This window comes from Pleurodeles waltl, chromosome 2_2, assembly GCF_031143425.1.
Source record: "Pleurodeles waltl isolate 20211129_DDA chromosome 2_2, aPleWal1.hap1.20221129, whole genome shotgun sequence".
Lineage (NCBI taxonomy): Eukaryota > Metazoa > Chordata > Amphibia > Caudata > Salamandridae > Pleurodeles > Pleurodeles waltl.
In genome coordinates this window covers 861,741,977-861,766,383 of record NC_090439.1, presented here as the reverse complement: position 1 = coordinate 861,766,383, position 24,407 = coordinate 861,741,977, and the positions used below count along the sequence as shown (strand labels likewise).

Sequence of the window (24,407 nt, the reverse complement as noted above, 5' to 3'; positions counted from 1 at the left end):
AAGGAGGAACTGAAGTGACTAATACGCACTAATAGCCACAAAACTGGTTTGAAAAGGATGGAGGATTGGACTGCTTTAATATAACTTTTTTGGCCTTGGAACAGTAAGATATTATTCGTATGTATTGTGCCGGGAATGGGAGGGGATGGGGGCCCGTTGTCTCCAATTTCTAAGTTTCCAATTTTTTGTTGGGTGGTTCCCCTCCCTCCCTCCTGCTTGTGGTTATGTCACTAATTTTTTATCTGTTCAGGTTTATTGAAAATGAATACCTGTACAGATCATGTAAATCTCTGTGTGGTATTAATGTTTCAATATTTTATGTGACTAGATATGGCATATGCCGCTTCACTATTTCCAAGCTTGTGTGGTATACATTTCATAGATATTTATTGTTTCCTCTAGATATAGCTAGAATAGGTCATACATTCTTGTTTTGGCTTGTATCTATACGTATCCTCTGTCTCTCTTTTTCCTTCCCTCTACTTAAGTATGGCTGCCACATTCTGCCTTACACAGGGCATCAGGACTTTTCCGGACTCGCTTACACAGGCACTCACCCCCCTTCATTAAGTTATTCCCTTTTCTGCTGCATTCGAACAGCGGACTACTGTTTTTGTCCCTTATGGGGGATTGGATGCACTGCCCTCGGGCTCGTCTACTGTATAGCACACTCTTTGCCTAGCCAAGCATGGTTATACTTGCCACCTCATTTTCGCTGTACTCGGCACCCTCATTGTTCGTTCTCCAAAGCTTCGGCAATGATCACTTGAGGCTACCTTGATCTCCCAGCGATTGCTTGTATACTTCAGCACATCATTAGGCTTATAGGTAAGTGGGGTGATTCGATATATTACTGGTTATCTGTAGCCTTCCCAATCGATGTTTGTATTTAGTAGTTATTGTTGTTTGCATTTAGGCCTCACACCGCCCTAACTAGTGTGAGAATATAGTTGTTGGCGCCATACTGTCCGGCCTACTCCTTGATTGAGGTGGGTTGTTGTTGCCGCATTGCACTGGTTGATTATTGCTACTTACTCACTTGCTCTGGGTTGTGTTATCAGATCATTACAGAGGCCACATTTTACGTGCATGATTTTCCTTGTGATTACAGTTGGCATTTTGTTTATTTCGGAACGCGGAGTTACTAGTTTATTCTTTTTTAATTTCTCACCATTTCTTTCACGCCGGTTTGAGTCTACAGCTCTTTGTATCCTGGTTTTAGGTGCTGATGAGCGTTAATTACCATCACGGCCTCTCTATTTATTACAACCACTCAACGTTTCATTCACACCGTGATTTACACAACTGACACATGGTGACATGATATGTACTCTTGGATGACTTTATCTATATGCCATTAATTGAATTCTTCTTCTTTTCTTTTTTCTTCTAGTTTCTACTTTTTCTTCCTAGATTCTGACTTTAGCAGGCAATGGGTTATGTGTTCTGTAACCCTCTAATCTCAGGCATAGATCTTATGTCCCGACGATGATCCCAGCATTGTAATAAGGGATCAAAACATCGTCGACTCGGGTACCTTAACTCGGTTTCTGAACAATTTTCTAAGAATAAACGAGCAAGGATACTGTAATACTGTGACCCCATCTCTTGATTTGCAATTTCTGTCACTTATACAATGCCTGAGTATTTTAACTTAGTATTTTACATGTTTGATTTCTACATGGTGTATGTTGCTTTTTCTGTGCCTGTAGTTCCCCACTACAATTGTCTTGAATTTAAATAAATGTTTTTCCTTTGAATTTTGAGCATAGACTCGAATGAGTTTCTATGGGATATTTTGATTCTTATATTTTCACTTGAGGGACTGTTGTTCCGTTTATAAAAACTAAATAGATCCAGCCCATCATGAGCTTCTAGGTGCTTACCAATTAAGAGAAAATATTGAGGTTTTCGCCATTGGCTTTCATAATAGAATTGCTTGGTTTAATAAATATTTTGATTAATGTGTGGGGTGGAATTTTCATAAATGTCAGAAATTATGCATCACATGCACATTCTCACAGTAAAGAGAAGGGTTGGTTTGACCCAGCCTATTGGAAAATGAAACGCCTGGTGAGACAGACAGCTAAACAAGCTAGACTATGCCCAGAAGGCTGTATACCCCAGGAGATGAATAGGTTCAAGTCTCAATACAAGCAGCTGATTAAGGCAAAAAAAGTCTCCTTTTTTCATAGTAAGTGGGACAAAATGTAGGAAATTATCCGATCTGGGGATCAACGGTTGTTTTGGGCAAAAGTAAATGAGTCCAGTGGCCAAATGGGGGGACCTTAGTATGCATGATCCCTGAGGACATATGGGAGGCATACCTGAAGAACAAGTTACTTACCTTCGGTAACAAATTATCTGGTAGAGACCTTCGAGTTGCAGATTGCTTACCTTAGAATTTTCCCCAGGCGTCAGTCTGGATCCAGAGATTTTTTTCCGAGCAGTTCTCTTGCATGCTGCTAGGTGGTGTCGGTTGAATCCATGTCAGTCGTTGGCATTGTGGTCGCCAGATCTGACATCGCGGGCCGTATATAGGCATGAACACTTTAGGAAGGTAAGAAGCCCTAGAATGAAGCACCACCTTGTCAGGGTGGATGGAGATGAAAGGTGGCTTCGAAGAAGGAGCCTGCAGCTCACTCACTCTGCGGCAGAGGTGATACCTACGAGGAAGACTATTTTCAGAGTAAGCAGGCAAAGTGGGCGTAGTAAAGCAGCTTGCACATTAGATAGGTAAGAACTAAGTTCAAATCCCACATGGACATTATAAAGGGGGAAGGAGGAACAAGATGGGTAAGGCCCTTAAACATTCAACAATGGGAGATTTAAACAAGGAGGGTTGGTCAGGCAATCAGAGGAAAGCCGAGGTGGCAGACAGATAACCCTTTAGGGTGCCCAGACCAACAAAAGAATAAACAAAAGAACCTCAGAAAGAGGGGTGTGCAGGAGGTCAACAGACTTGTCTGTACACCTTGCCACAAACTTGTTCAAATGACAGGAGTACACCGTTTTGGTGGAGGGACGCCTGGCTCTGAAGACAACGTTACAGACTTTGGGTAGAAAGTCAAAAGCTGTCAAATGCCGCCACCCAATCTCTACGCAAGAGGGCAGAGTCTGGACAGGTTAGGATGGAGAACCGTCCCCCACTGCTGCACCAGAAGATCCTCCCGCAGGGGCAGTCTGACATAAGTATGGAGGCCATACTCAAGAGCTTGGGGTACCATACTCTTCGTGTCCAGTCCGGAGCCACAAGAATGACTTGAGCATGGTCATTCTTGATCTTCTTAAGAACTGTGAGCAGAAGTGGTATAGGCGGAAAGGAGGCTCAAGTTCCACTCTAGACGAAATGCATCGCCAAGCGAATACCACCTTGGAAACTCCAAAGCGCAAAACAGCTGACATAGCGCATTCTCTGCGGAGGCGAACAGATCTAACCAACGCTCTCCCCACTACTGAAAGCGGCCTTGTGTCACTTCTGGATGGAGACGCCATTTGTGATCAACCAGGCATTGATGACTGAGTTTGTCTGCTCTGACATTCAGAGAGCCCGCCAGATGTTGAATCAGCAGGGATATGCCCAGACGTTCCAGCTACGTTGAGAGGTGGAGAACCTCCTGACAAAGGGTCCACTACCCCACCCCGCCCTGCTGGTTGCAGTATCACATGGCAGTGGTGTTGTCCATGAAAAACTGCACCACTTTCCCTTTGAGAGAGAGAAGGAATGCTTTCAATGCTAGTCTGATCGTCCTGAGCTGTAAAAGGTTGATATGGATCTCGGACTCTGCCAAAGACCAGACTCCCTGATCTCTCTCTCTCTCTCTGGTGGCAGCCCCATCCCAGGTATGACGCATCTGTCACTACAGTCACATCTGGTTGGGGAAGGGCGAGGGATCTGCCTCTGACCCAATCGCGGTTCAAAAGCCACCACAACAGATCTTGTGCAGTCCCCTCCGAGATCTGAACCATGTTGGAGAGATGCCACTGATGCCGCACCCACTGGAAGTTCAGGTCCCAGTGCAGAGCCCGCATATGCCATCTGGTATCAGTCACCAGCAGGATGTAGGAGGCCATGAGGCCCAGCAGCTTCAGAGTCATTCTCAGCGAAATCCAGGATAGAAGTGGAAACATACCGTATCATAGCCTGAATATTCTGAACTTGCCGCTCGGGAGGATAGGCCCGAAACTGCACTGTGTCCAGAACAGCTCTGATGAAAAGGAGCATCTGAGAGGGAGTCAGGTGTGACTTCTGCATGTTTATAGTGAACTCCAGCAAATGCAGTAGGTCCACCGTAATCTGGAGGTGGGAGACAACAGCCTGGGGCGAGCCCGGCTTCAACAGCCAATTGTCAAGGTAGGGGAAGACTAAAACCCCTAATTTGCGCAGATGAGCTGCAACCACCGCCATCACCTTTGTGAACACTTGAAGGGCGCTAGTTGGGCCAAAGGGGAGCACAGTAAATTGAAATTGCTTGTGACCCATCACAAACCGCAAGTAACCTTTGTGGGCAGGCACATTGGGAGTATAGCATCCTTCAAGACCAACCCTGCCATCCAATCTCCTGGGTCCAGAGCAGAGAGGACTTGAGACTGAGTGAGCATTTTGAACTTCTCCTTCCTGGGGAAAAGATTGAGGGCCTGGAGAACGAGGATACAGAGGAGGCCCTTGTCCTTTTTGGGCACCAGAATGTAGCAGTAATGGCAACCACAACCTACTTCTGGGACAGGCATCCTTACTATGGCTCCCTTGGCCAAGAGAGCCGTAACCTCCACGCAGAAAACTGCCAGGTGATCCTCTGTCATCCAATCATAGGATGGTGGCATGGGCGGAGGGTTAGTCTTGAAGGGGAGGGAGTAGCCCCTTTGGATTTTTGCAAACCTCACCTCTATGACATGACGGTGTTTCAGTAGGACAGGTGATGGTGAATCCTGCCGCCGACTAGTTCCTGGTGGGGGAAGTGTTAGACTAGGAAGGTTTGGAGACCACACCTGAGGGAGACTGGCTAGACTGTTGGCTCCCTGATCCATACGGACTCTGGATCCCACGTCCCCAGCCACTCAGAGCCTGAGTAGCGTGAGCGGTATGGTGGCTGGTGGGGAACAGGCGTGGGTGGGGCCCCTTCCTTAGCCACAAAAGGGGCGAAAAGCAGACTGAGGGGGGCAAATGGCAGCAGCAAAGCCAAGGGACTGGGCCATAGCCTGGGACTCCTTAAAGCACTCAAGCGCCGAGTCCGTTTTGTCTCTGAAGAGACGGGTGCCCTCAAAGGGCACATCCATCAGAGAAGATTGGACATCCCCTGAAAAGCTGTTTTTAAACAGGCGTAGCGCCTCAATGCCACCATCAAAGCAACCGATCTGCCTAGAGAGTTGGTTGTATCCAGCCCACATCTGATTGTGAACGTAGTTGTCTCTCGCCCATCAGCAACATCTTGGGAGAGATTGGTCCGGCCTCCTCCGGGAACAGTGGCAGCACTTGTGAGACCGTGTCCCATACAGTATGGGTGAAATGGCCCACCACAGGCAGGAGGAAGAGAACAACTTCTTCCCAAGATGATCCAGCCTTTTGGATTTCCTATCCGGGGGAGCAGAAGGGAATGCGCCATGGGATGTTAAGGCTTGGATGACCAAGCTCTTGGTGGTGGGGTGTTGGGTCAGGAAAGCTGGGGTGTTAGGTGCGGTGTTAGGTGCGGTCCTATGGCAGCAGGCTATTGTCCTCTTAACAGGAGTCCCTGAGCTGGATTTGGACCAGGTCCCCAGCAGGACATCCGTGAGGCCTTCACTGAAGGACAAAAGGGGTTCTGATGCGGAAGCCCCAGGCTGAAGGGCCTCAGTCAGGAGATTGGTTCTGACAGCCACAGAAGGGAGCTCGAGGCCCAAGACCTCGGCCACTCTCAACATCACCATGAAGTAGAATGCCCCGTTCTCCGTAGCCACGGTAGGGGGAGAAAGCATACCAGCGTCAGGGGAAATATCCAGACTGCTGGTTTCACCCAGTTCATAGGGCCTTCAGGCTGGAAATCCAGAGGGTCCAGCAACCCTCCATACTCTCACCAATTTCTTCCCCCTAAGAATAAGGGTTAGGCTTCAATCTAGGGATCAAGGTTCTGGCCAGACTGCCCAAAGATGAGGCGCATGGCCTCGTAAAATTAATTTAAATGAGCAAGGGTGACTCTGGGTCCCTGGAAACACGGGGAGGCGCAAAGCCGACCCATAAACAGGCTCCGAAGATGGAGGCCTGGAGCGAGGATGCTCCTTCTCCCGCGTCGCATCATTCGACCAACGGGGTGAAGTTGAAGAACACTTGTGCTTCTTCGACTTCTCCTTGTGCTTACCTGAATGACCTGATGATTTCGAGTGGGATGAGGAGGAGTGCTGATAGCTCAGCAAGTGGTTTTGGGACCTTCCTCTCGACTGAAGGCGATGCGGAGCTGGACGCAGGGCAGTAAGCAGGACTTCGGGTCATGGTCGTGCTCCAAGCACACCAGGTGCAAATCTGTCACCAACGTCATGCAGTGGCAAAAGTCGCAGGGCTTGAAGCTGGTCTTAGGAGACAACATCTCGAAACGCAAGAAGTAAAAAAAAACATTGACAAAAAGTCAAAAAGACAGTCAAAAAGCAACTGTGAGGGTAGCGCTCTTTGGATCTGCACGTAGGCTGGCAAGGAGGGAAAAGAACTGATGCCTATATACGGCGCGCTACGTCACATCCGGCCACCATGACACCAACAACGGACGTGGAGTCAACCAACACCACCTAACAGCACGCAAGGGTACTGCTCAAAGAAAAATCTCCGGATCCAGAGTGAAGCCTGGGGGAAATTCTAAGATAAGGAATCTGCAACTAGAAGTCTCTATCAGATAGCTCGGTATGGTAGTCCCTCCTCACCAGCCAGGTCTTTGTGTACAGCTGTCAAAGAGCTCTTCTCTGCTTGGTTTTCTGTAAAGGAAGTAAGGGCAGTCATCAATAGGTTAAAGCTCTCAAGAGCAGCAGGCCCTGACAACATCCCAGCAGTGATAATTAAATAAAATAGCAACTGGTAGGCAAGGGTGTACTCCCTTCTGTTCGATTGGATAGCCTCAACTGGTATCCACCCACCAACATGAAAAGTCTCATTTGTGAAACCAGCTTAAAAAAAACTTTAAAAAGTTCAGATCCCTTACATTACAGGCTGATTAGCCTTCTGGACATCTTTGTTAAAGTATTTTTAAAAATGATTTTATTCCAGCTGGAGGATTGGGCTTCTGAAAATAATATTATCCCAATTGGGCAATGGGGTTTTCGGGAGGGACACTCAATCATAGACCATTGTTTTGCTCTATGGACCATCATTCGGAAGGCCCTGAAAGTGAACCAGAGGCTCTGCTGTTTTGTTGACTTCTGGACAGCCTTTGATTCAGCAGACAGAAAAATATTATGGACCAAACTTGGTGCCTGGGAGCTTCCCTTGAATTTCCTTAGCGTTTTGCAAACATTACACACTGACAACTGGGCTCAGGTCGAGCCAGATAAGTCAGGAAGGCTATCGCAGAAAATCCTCATTAAGGGTTGCCTTTGGCATGTATGTGTCCTAGCCTCCTGGCTTTTTAAGGTATTTCTAGCCGACCTGCCAACATCCTCAAGCCATGTAAAGTTTTTCTCCCCTAAATTTGGGAATCAGCACATCTCATGCCTGCTCTATGCAGGAGACTTGGTGCTACTGGATTATACTTATTTGGGCCTACAGAGGAAATTACACTCCTTTGAAGCATAGACTAAGCACAATCTGTTTAAGGTCAGTCTAGAGAAAACCAATGTGCTGGTCTCTGGGGAAAAAGTAAAAAGCTTCAGATGGTTCCTATAGGCTTGGGTTGGGGGGGGGGCAGTGGAAATAGTGAATTCCTATACGTTTCAAGGCCTGACATTTAAAAAGAGCTTAAAATGGGTCTCGCCCATGGATAGTTCTAAGCAGAGGTCCTTGCTGCAAGCAAGCTGTTTGGGCTAGATTTAACTGGAGATATGGAGGGTTGGCTCTTACCCCTTTAATAAAAGGCTTACAATAGGGAAAATACCCCACATGGGGCTACATGGCGATGAGGTCTTTTCACTTGACTCCTCCTGTGAGTGGGACCGGTTGAAGGAAGCGGTTCTAAGGAGGCTCCTGTTGCTACCACCAGTCACCATGGTATAAAGAGGGAACCGAACCTAACCCCCTGGAATTTGTTGGTGTTCTCCAGAGCTTTAAGATTCTTGAATAAGCTTTCAGAGGACTGGAAGTGGCAAAGGATTCCAGACTTTGCTGGGTTGAGATCCAGGGTAGTGAAAGAATGTGGGCAAGGGAAGTAAGAAATAGACCAAGGGCCAGATGTATCAACAACCATTTTGCAATTCTCCAATAGCGATTTTTTTTTTTTTTATCGCTATTCATGAATCGCAAAATGGTATTTATCATATTTGCGATTCGGTATTAGCGATTTCTTAAAAATCGCAAATGCTATTACTGAATCGCAAATTGCAATACCGGCCCCATTTGCGCCTGTAGGCCCATATTTGCAAATTTTTTGCATTTCCCAAATTGCGAATTCCTAACTGGAATTTGCAAATTTGGGAAATGCAAAACCCAGGGTTCTGGGGGTCTAAGGCCCCCTCTGCTGCACCCCAAGAATTGTTTTAAGGACATGTAAGGCGCACACATGCCAAAGGGGCATGTGGGCGTTACATGTCAATTTTAAAAATGCATTTTTCATGCATTTTTAAAATTTGCACATGCTTACCACCATGTTCAACTTGGTGGTAATAGCGATTCCTTAATGCCCAATTCGCATTAAGGAGTTGCTTGTTACATTTGGTTTAGAATTCGCAAATAAGAATTCCTTGTTTGCGATTTCTTAGAGAATCGCAATTTGCGATTCTCTAAATGGGCTCGCAATTTTAAGGAATCGCTATTTTAGCGATTTCTTAAATTTGCGTTGCGAATGCCTTTCATAAATACTGAAAGGCAATTTTGCATTCACAAACGGCCATTCGCACCATTTGCGAATGCAATAATGGATGATACATCTGGCCCCAAGAGTTCTACAGAATTTGCACCTAGAGCACAGTACAATTTTAATTTGGTTGCCCTTTCCTAGTAAACAAACTTTGAAAGAGTTTGCGGCAAAGGTTGCTGAGTCTATCAACTTGGCATACCTGGAAAAGAAACCATCTATCAGTTTTTCATTAAGCACTCTTGGCCTTGACACGGTCTTTCCTTACCTGATGCGGCTGCCAGATCCCTATCTGAAGAAAGACATTTTAAAGAGCGAGAGTGGGCTGTAACCCTATTTACTCGTCCGATGTGCTATAATTCAGGATATCAATGGTTTCTGCATTTGCCCCTTTAATGTAAAATGTTCTTTGTTAGACATTCTTGTGGATTGTGCCTTTTTTTCTAGCCGGATCAAGCTTTAAAAACCTATGTTTTTAAAATATAGAACAGTTCAAAGGGTGGAGGTGATAGAGCCGCTGTTTGAAATACATTATTTAGATATGGCAGTAGGAATTGCTCGTTTTATAGGTACAGTCAAACAAAGTCTCAACGATGGGTTACAGCAGAGCAGGTGGTCTACAGGTGGGTCTGGTGGGTTTTAAGTGAATTTTTTATCGCACAAATGTTTTTATGGTTTTAAAATGTTTTCAGGAAAATGGTCCCAATAAACATGTTATCTACCTACCAAAAACCTTTTCCTCAATATTACTTCTTGAATTTATTTCAAGAAAAAAATGTGGTGTAGAACGGTATTAGTTGATCTTCAGGTGTACACTTTGATACAGTTTTATCCTACCTAATAGTGCAACAACTTTCTCTATAATGTCGGTGAACAGTGAAATCAACTGGACTGGACAAATACACCTTTGGTAAAACATTTTCCTTTGGATCCAGAACCATAGTAACAAAAGCTATCTTGTCTGTCAATACAAAACCTGAGACATCACTTAACATACTGGGTAAGGAAAGCTTGGAAGCAGTTTAAGAAAACAATTTGACTTAACAGCGGAGTGCCCCAGTGAGTCTAAAGGACAAATAGATCCCTAAAGAAAATAATCATCAGATGAGAGGCCATGCATTTTACCAGCTCTTTTAGCACAATGTACAGCCAGTAAAAAAAAATCCACTTTCCAGGAACCAAGGTAATTAATCCCAAAAAGTGACGTTGGTAAATCAGAATAAATGTGTCTGTCAATGTGTCTGGCTTTAATGTGCAAATGCACCAAACCCCATTTGTATACGCCTGTGTTTCAACGCACTGGACTATAAAGGATGAACCTAGTTGGCATTGTCAATGCTCGTTTCTTTGTTTCCAGAGTAAAGCACTGCATGCTGCAGTTAAGAAATGCAAAAAACACTGCTTTATGCATGCAATGTATGATTGTGCACTTCTCAGATGTAAAATAATCCCTCACGTTTTGCAATGCAAGCATTTCTTTTCAGGCGGAATGATACACTTAAGAGCCAACAGCATGAAGAGAGAGAGAAGAGCTAACAGCATGAAGTGACCGTACTGGTCTCTCCTCAATGAAGAATAAGCCACGCAGACAAGCCACCCAGTCAAGCTGGTCCTAATGATATACTAACCATGAACAAAGATAGCTTTCGAAGGGTTAAAATATGCACCCAGACTCTTTGTGAAGGGATTTCTACCTTCTGGTCAAGAGTTCACAGTTTCAGATTCACAGTTTAAGAACTAAGATCTTGTTGGCTGTATTCTCAGGCGTTGGATGGCAGGCAGCTAAATTCACCGACTTGCAGTGGTAGTGAACAAATTCACCTCTGTTTCATTCAGTTATTAAACTAATGTACTCAGGTACAGGTGAAAGAGATCAGATTATCAAACTGGTGTGGCTTACATTAGAAACATACAGGATTTAGACTGCTCGATCATGGGTACCATGTGTGGAATAAGTGGGAGGTGACAAAGTTCATAGAGATTTGTAGCAATATTTTAAGACTTAGGTTCCTTATTAAAGCGTCTACCAGAACGCTTTGTATTTTGAGTTTTCTACTGTAGCAAACACAAAACCACACTCTGCTCTGGTGTCAAGTGCTTAGTTCTAGCTGAAACAGATTTCAAAGCTTGAATTCGAACAACCAAAATACAACACTGTTAAAAAGGTCCAAACCCTGCACAATAGATACATACTTCACAAAACATGTAAAGACCAACAAGTAGCAGTTCACAAAATGACCATTACCAGGTGCACACATGATTGTTCAGACTCTTTTTTTTTTTTTTTTTTTAAAAGGTCAAAGGATGGTTCCAGTATTGGACCGTGGGCTCAAGCCAACACATGGGCTGGTGTACAAGGTCCTATCATTTTGCATGGGCGGAGAACGGATTGAAGCTGTGGGGAAACAACTAATTTAGTCTAAGCAGATCCCTTACATTATGCCAGCGGTTGCCTAGCTGTGCTCCACGGCACCCCGGTGTTCCGTCAAAATTAGCAAGGGCGTCACAAACAGATTGGGAACCACTGGAAGACACTGCTGCACAGCACAAACATAAATCACGAGCCTGCATTCTTCAACACAGACTTTTACTAGCCAGCTGACTGACTTAACAGTTTTGTTAGCGCAATTCTCAGAGTGAATCACTAGGAAATGCAACATTGAACCGATATTTTTATGGGGAAATTGTGAAAACTGTTGCCATACGGCAAAATTAAAGGCAATCCTCGAGACTGACAGAGCTGGTGGCACAATCACTCGAACTGATGCGTTTAATTTTTAGGGCACACCCCAAAACAAGGTTTAAAATGGTTGCTATGCCATTTCCTGGGTTAGTATTTACTTTCAAACTTTGAATACCACACAAGTGCAGGTTTCAGAGTGCCACAACTGTTCCAGTCCCTGGTAGATATTTAAAGCTAAAGATTTTCACTGAGGCATTTTGCATTTATTATTTGTAAGCACAGGTTCAATAAAGTGTCATGGCGCTACACATGCAGGAACACTGTAGAGGGGACAGAGTTCACAAGAGGTAATAAGAAAGGTTAAAATATCGTTTTTTTGAGTATTGCGAAATAGGAACAGATGGGTAGTAGATCGTAGTTCTCATGAGATTATTCCATTCCCTGACCAAAATAAGTTGAACCCGTTTTGTAAATGGCAACAGAGTGGCACTTCTAAATTCAGCACATTCTGGGCTGCCTCAATAGGGAAGTGTAGTCTGGTCATATGTCTTAACTTTTAACAGCAGTTTCTATGTGCTTTTGGCCAGTATTTGATTAAACCATTTAGGCACATATGCAGAAAGTTAGAATGCTAAACCCATTTCCTTTTTTTCTTTTTAAGAACCAAAAGAAAATGTGTAGGTAGAGACGAGGTTATTCTGCACCATAGTTAACTACTGCTATTGGCTTTTTGGGTGTATTGGTGGGACCTCTACAGGGTTGGCCAATGTGGCCTTAGCAGTAAGTAGTCACCAGGGGCAGGTCGCAGACTATGCCATGATCTCCCTTCGCTGGAAGATAGATTCAGAGGGTGAACTGGACATCCCTGAGGATGGGAGTAGTCATTTCCACCAGGTGAAGGTGAATCAGATCATTGTCTCTGCTTTGAGGGACACCAGGGCTACTCATATCATGGTAGTAGAAAGGCTGGTTTCCCCAGAGCAGTACACCAGCCAGGTTTGTAGGGTAACTCCGTTCCAGGGGCAGGACTTTTCCCACCCAATGGCGCTGGTATTCCTGGAAAGGGATGGGGAGGTGAACCAAAGGAGGGTCATAGTTAGTCCCCAGATGCCCACAGACAAAATTCTGGGGAATTAGTTGCCAACGTTATCACGGTGAGGGAAGGCCGCCCACGGTGCCCTGACAGTTGAGTTTCCTTAGGGTACCACCCCCAAAGGGAAAGTACAGAGCCCCATGTGGAGGGATACGAAGTGGAAGCAATCCGCACTGGGAGGACCAGTGAATCAGCAGTTGCCAGCTGAGGACAGAACACCCAAAACTGAACTTTGTGAGGCCACTTTTGACCTGGAGATGCTCCCTGCGCTGTCCAAGAGACAAAGACTGGAGACTTCCAGCAGGAAGACTGCTGCATGACACAGTGTGTCACCCTTGAGGAGTGTGATGGTTCCCCCCTGGAAGTCCTGGCTTACCAGGCACCTGTTCAGCCTCGGGGTACAAACCCTGAGCTGTGTGGCCAGTCTCAGGATACCATCTCTGGACTGGTGGGAAGGAGAGTGAAAGGAGGGTGCCTAACACTTGGGCTGTTGCCTCCCACTGTGAGGTCAGAAAACCCTGGGTAGCATGAAGCCTGGCTCTTGACACTGACAGCTGTCAGTGACCTCTGTTGGTTGCTGTTCTTATGGGCAGAATTGTTCTTGGGTTGATGACAGAAGTCTGATCCAAGGGGTGAAATGGGCCACATCAATTTGCTGGCCTTGGTGGTACTGTCTTGCCTATTGGTACACATCTGTGAGCAAGATAAGGTTGGGTACTGCACGGATGGGATTCACAGGTGAGGAAAAGGGTTCCCCATCGGTCAGTCCAGTGGCTCAGGAGAGTGTAGGCACAGGGATCCAACTGAGATCAGAAGGGCAAAGAACTGAGCAATGCCTCTGCAGTAGAGGACCTTCGTCTAAGTTCTTTCACCTAAGCAAGAAAGCCGATCAACGTATAGGTTAGTCCACCCAGGCTTTTGGCTGGAGGGAGGGCTGTGTTGGACTTGGCCCTTTCTGCATCTGCCCAAGTGGAGGTAGTTCCCCCAACTGATGTGGAAGAGCTATAGAAAAGTTGAAGACCAAGGAAACTGTGTTGAATCTGGTGGATTTAGGCTCTTTTTCCCAGTCAACCAGTGGATCTCAGAATGTTTTACATTTCAAAAGAATTGGCCTTCCTATGTTGGAAATCTATAGTTCACATTTCTAAGAATTTGAAGTCCTGCATATCAGTGAGAGATCGTCATGCAAAAGCCTCTCACTTCTGCATATTGTCAGGCACATGGGCACTTCGGCCTCCGAGGTGGTAAGCAGGAGACAAAGCAGTAGAGGTTTCCAAAGGAGTTTTAGGAAACAGCTTCCTTAACTCGAGTAGTCAAGCACTGTTTAAAAGGGACACTAACACAAAGGACATGAAATGTTTTCTTCTCCCTGTAGGAACTAGTAACGACTTCAAGAACTGTCACCAAGCCTATTTGTGCAAATTCTAAAGTGCCCCAAGGGAATCTATGAATAATGTACAATATGCACAATTAGTAAAAAGTGACCTCAGCAAAGTACTTCCTCAAGAGTGGCAGAGTCATTTGCTTCAGAGCAATGGGATCTATGTCATGAGTCAGAGCAGTTTGTGGCCAGGAGGCTGATATGGTTACAAAGGATTAACAAGGTGGACGATTATGGACAATGACTCATCTTTAGGACAAATACATATTTCAAACGGACTGTCATCATATCATGAGGAGTTGTAAATAAAGTTCGACAATTCAAAAGAACAAATCCATTCAAATAGATAAAGGACTTAGATGAAAGTGGAACTTGAATAAAACAGGAAAGATGTACTACGCCACCTAGCGCTAACATCAAAAAGGACAAATAATATTGGTGAGCGTCCAATGCCAAAGTGGCGTTGACTGGAACAAGTTTGATTTATAATAGTATAGAATGAGATAAAATAATCTGAAATTACTTAGCAAACTAGGTTTATCCTCCATAAGAACAAGTTGCTTACCATCAGTAACTCTTTTCCTGGAGGATACAGTATCTACCTGTGGATTCCTCACCTTTGATGAATTCCACCTCCAACCTCCAATTTGTGCATCACGTCTCACCTATTTCCCTAACGTTTCTTTATTGTTAACGCAAACAATAATGGCGACATGGGACATCCGTGGCACATTTTCCTCTCTATCGGGAATGCATTTGAGAGAACGCCATTCATCTTCACTCTCACTTGCGGTGTATAATAAATGGATGTTAGGCCCGTTTTTGCTAGTACTGCGAACATATAGGCCACTCCACTGAATTAAATGCTTTATGAGTGTCGTGTGAGCCCACTGCCAATGGCACCAGCAACCCTGCTGCCATACTGCTATAAAATCCTCTACGATTAGAGCGACTAGATCAATGTGGCATAAAGCCTCTTTGAGCTGGGTGCATCAGGTCTCGTATTACTCCCCTTAGTCTATTCGTCAGTGTCTTTTTGCAATATTTTAGTACCCATATTTAGCAATGATATAGGTCTATAGGTGTCTCATCTGACTGCCAATGTCCCTGGCTTCAGGATGGGAACTACCACCGCTGTCCATAGATCCCCAGGCAGTTCTTCTTTTTCATAAGCCTTAATATACATCTTGTGCAGGGGAGATACTACCTTGGGAGCCATATGGCAAAAGAACTTCTACCGGTAATCCACTGGGACCCGGGGTTTTCCCAGACTGCAATTGTGCAAACGTTGTCCTCACCTCTTCTTATGTGTTAAGTCTGCCTCTAGTTGTAATGTTTTCATCCTGTTCAATGTTCTTCAGGGACAATCTTTCACAAAGTTCTGCAGCTCCATATCTATATAGCTATGAGTTCCCCTATAAAAACTCCTGCAAGTAACCTGCCACAGTCTCTGCTATAAGCTTGCTAGTTTATACCTTGTTGCCTCGAGAGTTCATCATCGCTGTTAAATGTGATCTTGCTGCCTCCCTAGTTGCCAGCCATGCTTTCCCGCTTTGTCTCCCCCTTTCATATATTCAACGTTGTTGTGCGTGATATAATATAACCTAATTTGTGACTATTGCTTTATGTTCTGCTATTCTCTGTTCTGTCGAGTTATGTTATCTGTTTCTGAATGGGCCTATTTATCTTCTAATTGTCTTATCTCCCTTTCCAAATCATTGTATTCTTTGTCGCTCCTCCTTTTACCCGCCACTTTATCAGCTATTATCTTCCCATTTAAAGTTACTAAATATGCCTCCCATACCACAGTCTCATCTGTGGCCATTTCCCTGTTTTCTTCAAAGTAATTATCTGTGACCTTGGCCAATCTCTCTACTTTCTCCGGCAAGGATAGGTGCCAACCCGCCATCCTCCAGGCAACCCATCCGTCTCGCATTGTAAGCCTGTGCTCTGATCTCAAGGGGGAGTGATCCGAGATACCTGTTCTTTAAATTGTGTGCCTAAACATCTGTGGAGTGTCAGTGCCCGTGTAAACATATAGTGTATATAGGAGTATGTGTTGTTAGTCCTCGAAAATAGTGCTTTTCAAAAGTGTGGAGGGAGGCCCAAGTTGCCGCTTTACAGATATCAACTACAAGGACACCTCTATTTAAAGCAGAAGTAAAAGATTCAGCTCTAGTGGAATGAGCACGAATACCTTCGGGAGGTTCTTTGTGAGCCATGGCATACATCTTAATGCAAAGGATGATCCATCTTGACAAAGTCCGTTTGTGGATTACCTTTCCTATCATCTTACCAGTTTACTCCATAAAAAGCTGATCATCCAGCCTGAAATCACGTGTCCTGTCCACATAAAAGCTGACAGTCCTTTTTGGGTCTAAACTATGAAGTCTTTCCTCCTCTTTTGATGGATGTGGAAGAGGATAGAAAGTAGGAGGGGTGATGGACTGAAGTCACCACCTTTGGCAGGAAAGCAGCCCTTGTTCTCAGAACCAAGTTATCAGGGAAGAAAGTTGTGAAGGGAGGCTTAACACTTTAGGGCCTGTGGCTCACTAACTCACCTCGCCGACATATTGGCAATAAGAAAAATGGTCTAAAAAGTTAGAAGATGCAAAGGACAACAACGTGAAGGTTCGAATGGAGAACACATTAAATAAGTTAGAACTAAATTAAGATCCAGCTGAGGCATAATAAACGGTGTAGGAAGAAACTTATTTGTAAGCCACTTAATAAATCTTAGCACTATAGTAGACTTAAACAAAGATGGCTGATCTGGTAAACGCAAAAAAGATGAAAGGGCAGACAAATAGCCCTTAACTGTGGCAACTACACAGCCTTGTTGCGCCAAAGAAAGTACAAAACGTGAAACATAAATGAGCATTTAAAAGATCAAAAAACTTACCATACACCAATGAACAAATTTTGACCATCTACCAGCATAAAGTGAATAAGTGGAATCCTTGTGGAAGACAAAATTACATTCAGCACATTAGGATGGAGTGAAAAGGAACTCAGATTTCCCAGTTCAATCTCCAAGCATGAAGATGAAGCCTTTGTACATGGGCATGTAGAAGCAGCCCCTGCGACTGCGAGACAAAGTCTGCCCTGTGACAGAGACAGAGCGGTGGGCACAGGGAGAGGTGAAGAAGGTTAGTGTACCACACTCTTCAGGGCCAATTCAAGGCTATTAATACAACTTGGGCCCCATCTCAGCTATTCTTCCTCAGAACCTGAGAAATCTAGGGTATGGGGGAAACGCATAAAGTAGCTGGAAGCTGCAATGCAACTGAAACATGCACCTCAATGCCCCCTGCATTGGATATTGAAGGCTGCAGAAAAATAGGAAGTGAGTGTTCTCTTGAGTGGCAAAAAAGTCTCTATGAGTGGGTCCCCTATAACCAAAAAATGTGAAGAACTACTTCTGGATGGAGACGTCACTCCTGATCAGCTGAAAAATGCAAGCAGAGACTGTCCACATGCACATTGAGAACTCCTTCCAGAGTCACAGAGCTTCTTTTCAGAGAAGATACAACCCTACTCCCCCCTTGCTTGTTGACATACCACGTCGCTGTAGTATTGTCTGTCAAGACTTTTACCGACTGACCACGAAGGGAAGGGAGAGAGGCATTGAGAGACAGACGTATCAGTCATAATTCCAACAGATTGATGGATAACAACTGTTCCTCTGGAGACTGACAACCACCTTTGGACCTTCAGATCCCCCGGATGAGCTCCCCACTGTCCCCCGTGAGGTGGAGACATCCGTTATCACTGTGGCCACCAGAGCAGCACGGTGAAACAGCTTCTCATGAGAGAGATTGCTGGACACACTCCACCATTGCAGATCCACTACAGTGTCTCTGGAGAACATGAGTCCCCTGAAGATCCCCACTGTGCTGAAACCACTGCCTGCAGAGGCACCACTGGAGAGCCCTCATGTGCCAGTGTGCCTGGCTGACCAAAGAAATACAGGAGGCTAACAGATGTAACAGACGCAAGACCTTCAGGACCGGAACCATTTCTCCATTCGGAAACATCAGAATTGTAACCTGAATGTCCAGAATCCTCTAAGGAGGAGGGAAGGTTCGACTCACCAAAGTGTCTAGTATGCCCTTATGACTGGGTATGCTAAGTGGGGTCCAGGTGTGATTTGGGCTTGTTGATAGAAAGGCCCAGATTGAACCACAACAGAGTTGTCAATTGCAAGTGAGGCAACTTCAACTCGGAAGACTTGGCTTTGATCAACCAAACATTCAGGTGAGAGAATACAGATACTGTCCCCTTCTGGGTGAGCTGCGACAACTGCCATCACTCCTTTGTGAAGACTCAAGGTGCTGAAGTAGGGATCAAATGGAAGAACTGAAAACTGGTAATGTTGAGACCCCACCGTGAATCAGAGAAACTTCCTGTGCAGCTGAAGAAGGAGAATATGAAAATACGCATACTGCAAATCTATCAAAACCATCCAGTCTTCTTTTTCGAGAGTAAGAAGCACCTGTGCTAGAGTTAGCATTTTGAACTTTTCCTGTTTGAGAAACCAGATCAAAATCCTGATCCTTTTTTGGAATCCGGAAATAGCGGGTCTAGCAACCCTGAATCCGTTCCTGCTCTGGAACCAACTCCACAGCAGTCTTTTGAAGTAAGGATTGGAGCTTCTGTTGGAGTAAGGGAAGATGGTCTTTGGAAAAGAAACCTCTTGGGAGAGGAGAGGGTGAAGGAAACTCCCAGAAGGGTAGGACATACCCCTTTTCCACAATATACAACACCCGATGGTTCAATGCTGTTGATCTCCACTGATGTAGAAACCGGCACACCCGTCCTCCCACTGGTAAAGCATGCTCTAAGACGGGTAAACTAGGGCTGCTTTCCTGTGATGTTGGCAGAAGAGGAGGAGGAAGAGGAGGAAGAAGATGGAGGAAGGGCAGCTCCACGCTGTTTACATTTGCCATGCCCACTGTAAGCTCTATAGAGAGGGTTAGCTGGCTGCTGTTAATGCTGCTGGTACTGCTGTCTTTCTCAAAAGGAAAAGCTCTTGACAAAACCACAAAACCTCCTAAATTGTCTGTAGTTCTTAGGCTGGTATTGAAGACCCAAAGATCTAGATGTCACCTTGCTGTATTTAAACCTTTCGAAGTCAGAATCCGCTTTGGCGCCAAACAGTCTTGATCCATCAAAGGGCAAACCAAGGACGGCATTTTGACTGTTTTAGGCAAATTCATTACGGCATGTATATACCTTCCCAACAAGCAAGTAGCATTAGTGGATTTTAGCGCCATGCTGCCTGATGAAAACACCTTTTTGCTAACATGCACCCCGGCACAGGAAAGGCTGCATTGGCCTGCACCTGCTGAGGCTCTGGATTCAAGACCGGTGTCGCTTCCTGCATTCCAGGAAAAGTCAGTTGTGGCGCCAGATCCAAAGGTGACGTCAGGAGTCAGGAATGGCACTGGAGACGGGACAGGAGTGGCATCCTGAAGCCCATCATCTGAAGACGGCTGAAGAGACCCCGATCTCTGAGACCTCACCTTTGAAGAATGTTGTCGGGGACTGTGAGTATGACGCCACTCCTTCTTGTGCTTCTTTTTTGCCAACTTCGATGAATGAGGAGATGGAAACTTGCATCAAGATAGAGACTTCCACCGACCTCTTTTCTCCTGCTTTAAACATTTTCGCTTCTTTTTCTTTCAATGCCTTAGGATTCTTTTTTTGACACAAAGAACAGGAGTCAACATCATGACATGCCCCTAGAAACCAAAGACAAATGTCATGAGGGTCAATAGTTGACATTTGACCCTCACAGTCCTTACAGGGTTTGAACCCTGATTTCCACGGCGGCGACAATGTACTGAAAAACTGAATTAAAATTACAAAAAGGTGTTGAAAGACTTCAACCAATCCCTAATGGTGAGATCAAGAAAACGTTACGCATTGAAGGGGCGGAAAGGGAACTGATGTCTGCACGCCGATGAGGGTTTCTTATGGCTCTAGTGACGTCACACGAGGTCGTATACGGTATCGTGAAGATTCCGAAGCTCATGTCAACGTGGGAGATCTGAAGAGAAAAAAGTCTGTGGGATGTTGGTGCATGGGAGTATTAAAAAAGGTGAGGAATCCGCAGGTAGATGTATCCATCAGAAAAGCTATTTAGGTATCCACATGGGAAGAGGTGGTAACCCTCGATATGCAACAGAGTTATTATTGTTTGTGACAAAAGATGTTTACAAATTTAAAAAAAGGCAAAAACGTTAACTGAACAAGTATTGTTAGATAAATACGTCAGTAAAGCAAAAAATAAACATAAAAAATATATATATATATATATACACAGCAACAATAAGCAAGGCCGACTGATGCCAAGCTACAATGAATGTATCAGTGTTATCTGTATCTGGTAAAGTGGCACTGCCCATTTAGAAAGCAAATGAGGGTTGTGGCTTGTATACAGTTGTCAAGGCCTCCTTGGCGTAATAGGTGTGGGAGTTCACACAAAGGCAGATGGAATTCTTACGGATGGTGATTTATAACGTGCTGTATACCACTTATCTGGCTAACTGCTGAAGTAGTGGGCTCCACTAACTTTCGTACATAGCATATATATGTAGGACCCTTGGAAAAATATAGGTAAATTCTACCAAATTTAACAGGTATCACAATTCACAGCGTGGACAACCATGTAACCTATGATATGGGGAATTAAGATATTTTTCTAATAAGAAAGGGGTGTCCTCAAAGACAGTGATGGGAATCAAACCGGTCTCAAAAAGCTTAGAAATCCAAGCAAGAAGCAACAGACTTACCATATTCATATCATAAAGAAGTGCCAGACTTATGATCAATAGCACAAAAGTGAAAAGCATATTATGGAGAATGGTGCACCAAATCCTTAAACCACTGATCTTGGAACTTTTTGTTAGCCTTAAGATCCCAACATAAATTATTTACTTTGGTTGCATAGTAAACTGTAACTATGTGTTTGACACTAACTCTTAAGCTGTTTCATTAAGCAGTAATTCAAGACTGTTAGAACATTAAATGTAGACAAATACAATGGCAAAACCTCTGTCGACCTCAGAGGTAGTAAATATTGGTATTGTATAAATTTTAAACATCTGATAATTACAGTCTGAGCCACTACTGTGTTACTAATATATTCACCTACTACTGAGCGTTGACATGCTGTGACACCAATGAGGTCAGCACATTGCAACAAGAGCATCAGTAAGGTACTTACCGTACAGTCGGTGCAGTAATCACTCCAATGAAGAGAATCCGACACCAGCTTAAAGGATGACTTGCTTGGAAGACAAATATATGCTTTAAGAAGAAAGTGTTCAGCTCAGTCAGCTGCAAAACAGAAAGGCAGCACACTTTTTATTTTAGGTTGCAAACATCAGCATGACTTTTTGTTTTACGTACAGCACACTATAATATTACATCTCTAACAAAAAATGTAAAACAATCATTTGATTTTTATAACAGGACAAAGGTCAAGTTATGTAAGAGGAAATTAAGTCAATGAAGGAAAGTTAAAACTATACAACGGTGTACACACACAGGGACACACAGACGCACACACACACACAGTCTTTAGTTAAGAAGAATACAGAGTGAAAACAATGAATATCTACCAGTGTCACAAGCAGTTAATTTATCTTCTACTGGATAACGTGATGAGCTGAAATACATGACATCAGTGCAGTGATTTTCACTATGTCTTACAGTCACCAGCCCGAAATTAAATAAGTAAAAGTCAAAAGAGCATTTCCTGAATTATAAAATCCATGACTAATGCTGAGCAAATTAAAATCATACTCTCTGCCTACTGCACAAAAGATGAAAAGGGAAGTAATGCAAAAAGTGGAAAGACTATGGAAGTGATTCTGGATTCAGTCAGCCTAAAAGATTTGCGGTTGTTTCTCATAAAGAGTGGTGTGACAACTTTGAAGACAAGTTAGTCAAGAGTTTGGGAAAAAATAACTCAAAGAACAAGATGCAAAACAGCTGAGCAAGCCAAAACTGTAAAAAAAAATAAAACTCCAACCTAACCAAGGAATTAGTATTATAATTATTAACTACGGATGCTGCAGTAAAGTTGTGCTATCCCAAAGAGATGTTACTTTACCACAGCCAACACTCTTGAAAATCACATTTACAAACATATTACAAAGTCGGATGCTTTGCACATCTCACTTGCACCACTAGTAGCTTGTCCGCTTTATTGGCTTTTCCCTAAAATTCTTGTTTGAGATAGGAGAGAACTTTTTTCAGATCTTCATATTGGAAGTAGTTGGCTTCTTATTTTCATCATTCCTCTCAGGTAAAGTTTTTCCATATTTATATTGCTTTCTTTTTTATTGTTTAATGAACCTCTAGTTTTAGGTTTCACTTGCACAGTGAAGTCTTATGTTACTAAAACAAAATTCTTTGAAGGGACTTAGAACCTGCCCCCTGCTTCTCCCCTTACTTCCCTGAACTTTCCGTTTTCATTCAAACCTCGCTCCAGCATAGCTTTAATTTACTTGCTTTTTATTGGCTAGCAGGTCACTTCCTGCTCTTTTGTCGTCGTGTGGAATATGGCCGAAGTAAACCTTCTGTTTTTTGTGATTGGTTATTTGTTAGTGTTTGTATGCAAAAAGATTAACTGAACGCAAGCCAATTAGTTTTGGAATGTGTGTAAACATGCTGGCCATCTTGCAATGGAGTATCGAGTGCAGATTTAAAACAAGCAGGGAATTGGCTCATTATGGTCTGTTTTTCATTACCTAATAATTATATTTCTGATGAATAACAGTTGTAAATATAAAAATTATTTGTATGTTCGTTTTTTAAATTACCACTCACTCATTTTTAAATAAAAGTCATTTTTATAACTGGGTAACATTTTATTTTGAATTGTTATTCTCTGAGTGACTCACTAGCAGGCATTCACAAGTGCAGTTATCTTGCAGGCACTAGGTTCACGGTTTTAATGGTGCAGCAGGTGCAGTGGCACCGGTGCCATAAAGTATCACAACCCCTCTAAACACAGATTATTGCTACATTTCACTACTAAACAGGCATTCACAACTGCAGTTACCTTGCAGGCTTTAGGGTCATTATTTGAATGGTGCAGCAGGTGCAGTGACACCAGGGCAAAAGCTCTAGGAACACCCACTAAACACAAGTTATTACAAAATGTTACTTCTAAACAGGCAGTTACAAGTGCAGTTATCTTGCAGACATTAAGGTCATGATTTGAATGGTGCAGAAGGTGCATAGGCACCTTGGTTAAAAGTTGCAATAGCTCCTTTAAACATTATTGCTATATTTTACTACTAAACAGTCAGTCACAATTGCAGTTACTTTACAGTTATAAGAGGCACCATTTGAATGGTGCAACAGGGCATTTTACTAACAACACATTACCATATTCTAATATAATGCCATATTAAATAAGGTAGAAAATACAGCTTGGAACCTTGGGATATTAATTCAACATGCATCACAACATGAACAATTATTAATGGTTTATCAAATTTAAAACACACATTATTATAACCTTTTTCTAATATTTATAATCCTGTTAGTAGCTAGAATGCACAAGAAATAATAAAGGTGATACCTATTGGCGTTGCCAATGCTTGTTCTGTCATTATAATGCACGTCTGTTGGGTTTTGTATCACAGTAACTACCACCTTAACCCCTTGGGTGCCAAGGACGTAACTGTTACGTCCCGGCCCACAGGGGGAGTGCTCCCCCTGTGGGCCAGCCACCCCCACATCTTTGAGGAGGCATAGAAGGGGAATCGTTTCCCTTTCTACCCTTGTCCCCATTTAATGATGTCAGCGTGCGATTGCGCACTGACATCATTACAGGCCGCCATCGCACTTGAAGCCATTGCTTCCAGTGTGACGAGGGAGAAACATGTGAGTTTCTCCTGAGGCCAGGTGGGGAAGAGGGGGGGGGGGGGGGAATTTTCTCTAAAAGGGGCATCAGGAGAAAGGAAAGGGCTTTCTTTTGCCTCGATGTCTTGATCAGCATTCCTGCTACCTGATCACACCACGATCGGGCAGTAGGAATGCCCACTAGACACCAGGGAGTTTACTTTTGTCAATTTCATTTTTTTGGGGGGGGGGGTGTCACTCCCCTTGGGGGGGGGGGCATAAAATAGTACACCATTTCTGTCCCCCTTGGGAGACGATCGGCCTATTATTTTTAGTCCGATCATCCCCCACGGGGGGGCAGAAGCCACAGTGATGCCAGGTATAGTTTACGTTTGATTTCTTTTTTGTGGCGGGCACAGCACT

General features: G+C 44.0%; 1 protein-coding gene across 2 annotated transcripts in view; it reads right to left on the bottom strand.

Moving 5' to 3' along the window:
• PTDSS1 (phosphatidylserine synthase 1) overlaps positions 1-24,407 on the bottom strand; it is a 371,911-nt gene that overhangs the window by 130,555 nt on the left and 216,949 nt on the right. For both annotated transcript variants that reach the window (XM_069220513.1, XM_069220514.1), the window contains exon 8: positions 21,352-21,464. In XM_069220513.1, coding sequence (XP_069076614.1) covers positions 21,352-21,464 — 113 coding nt within the window. The remainder of the gene's footprint in view (positions 1-21,351; positions 21,465-24,407) is intronic.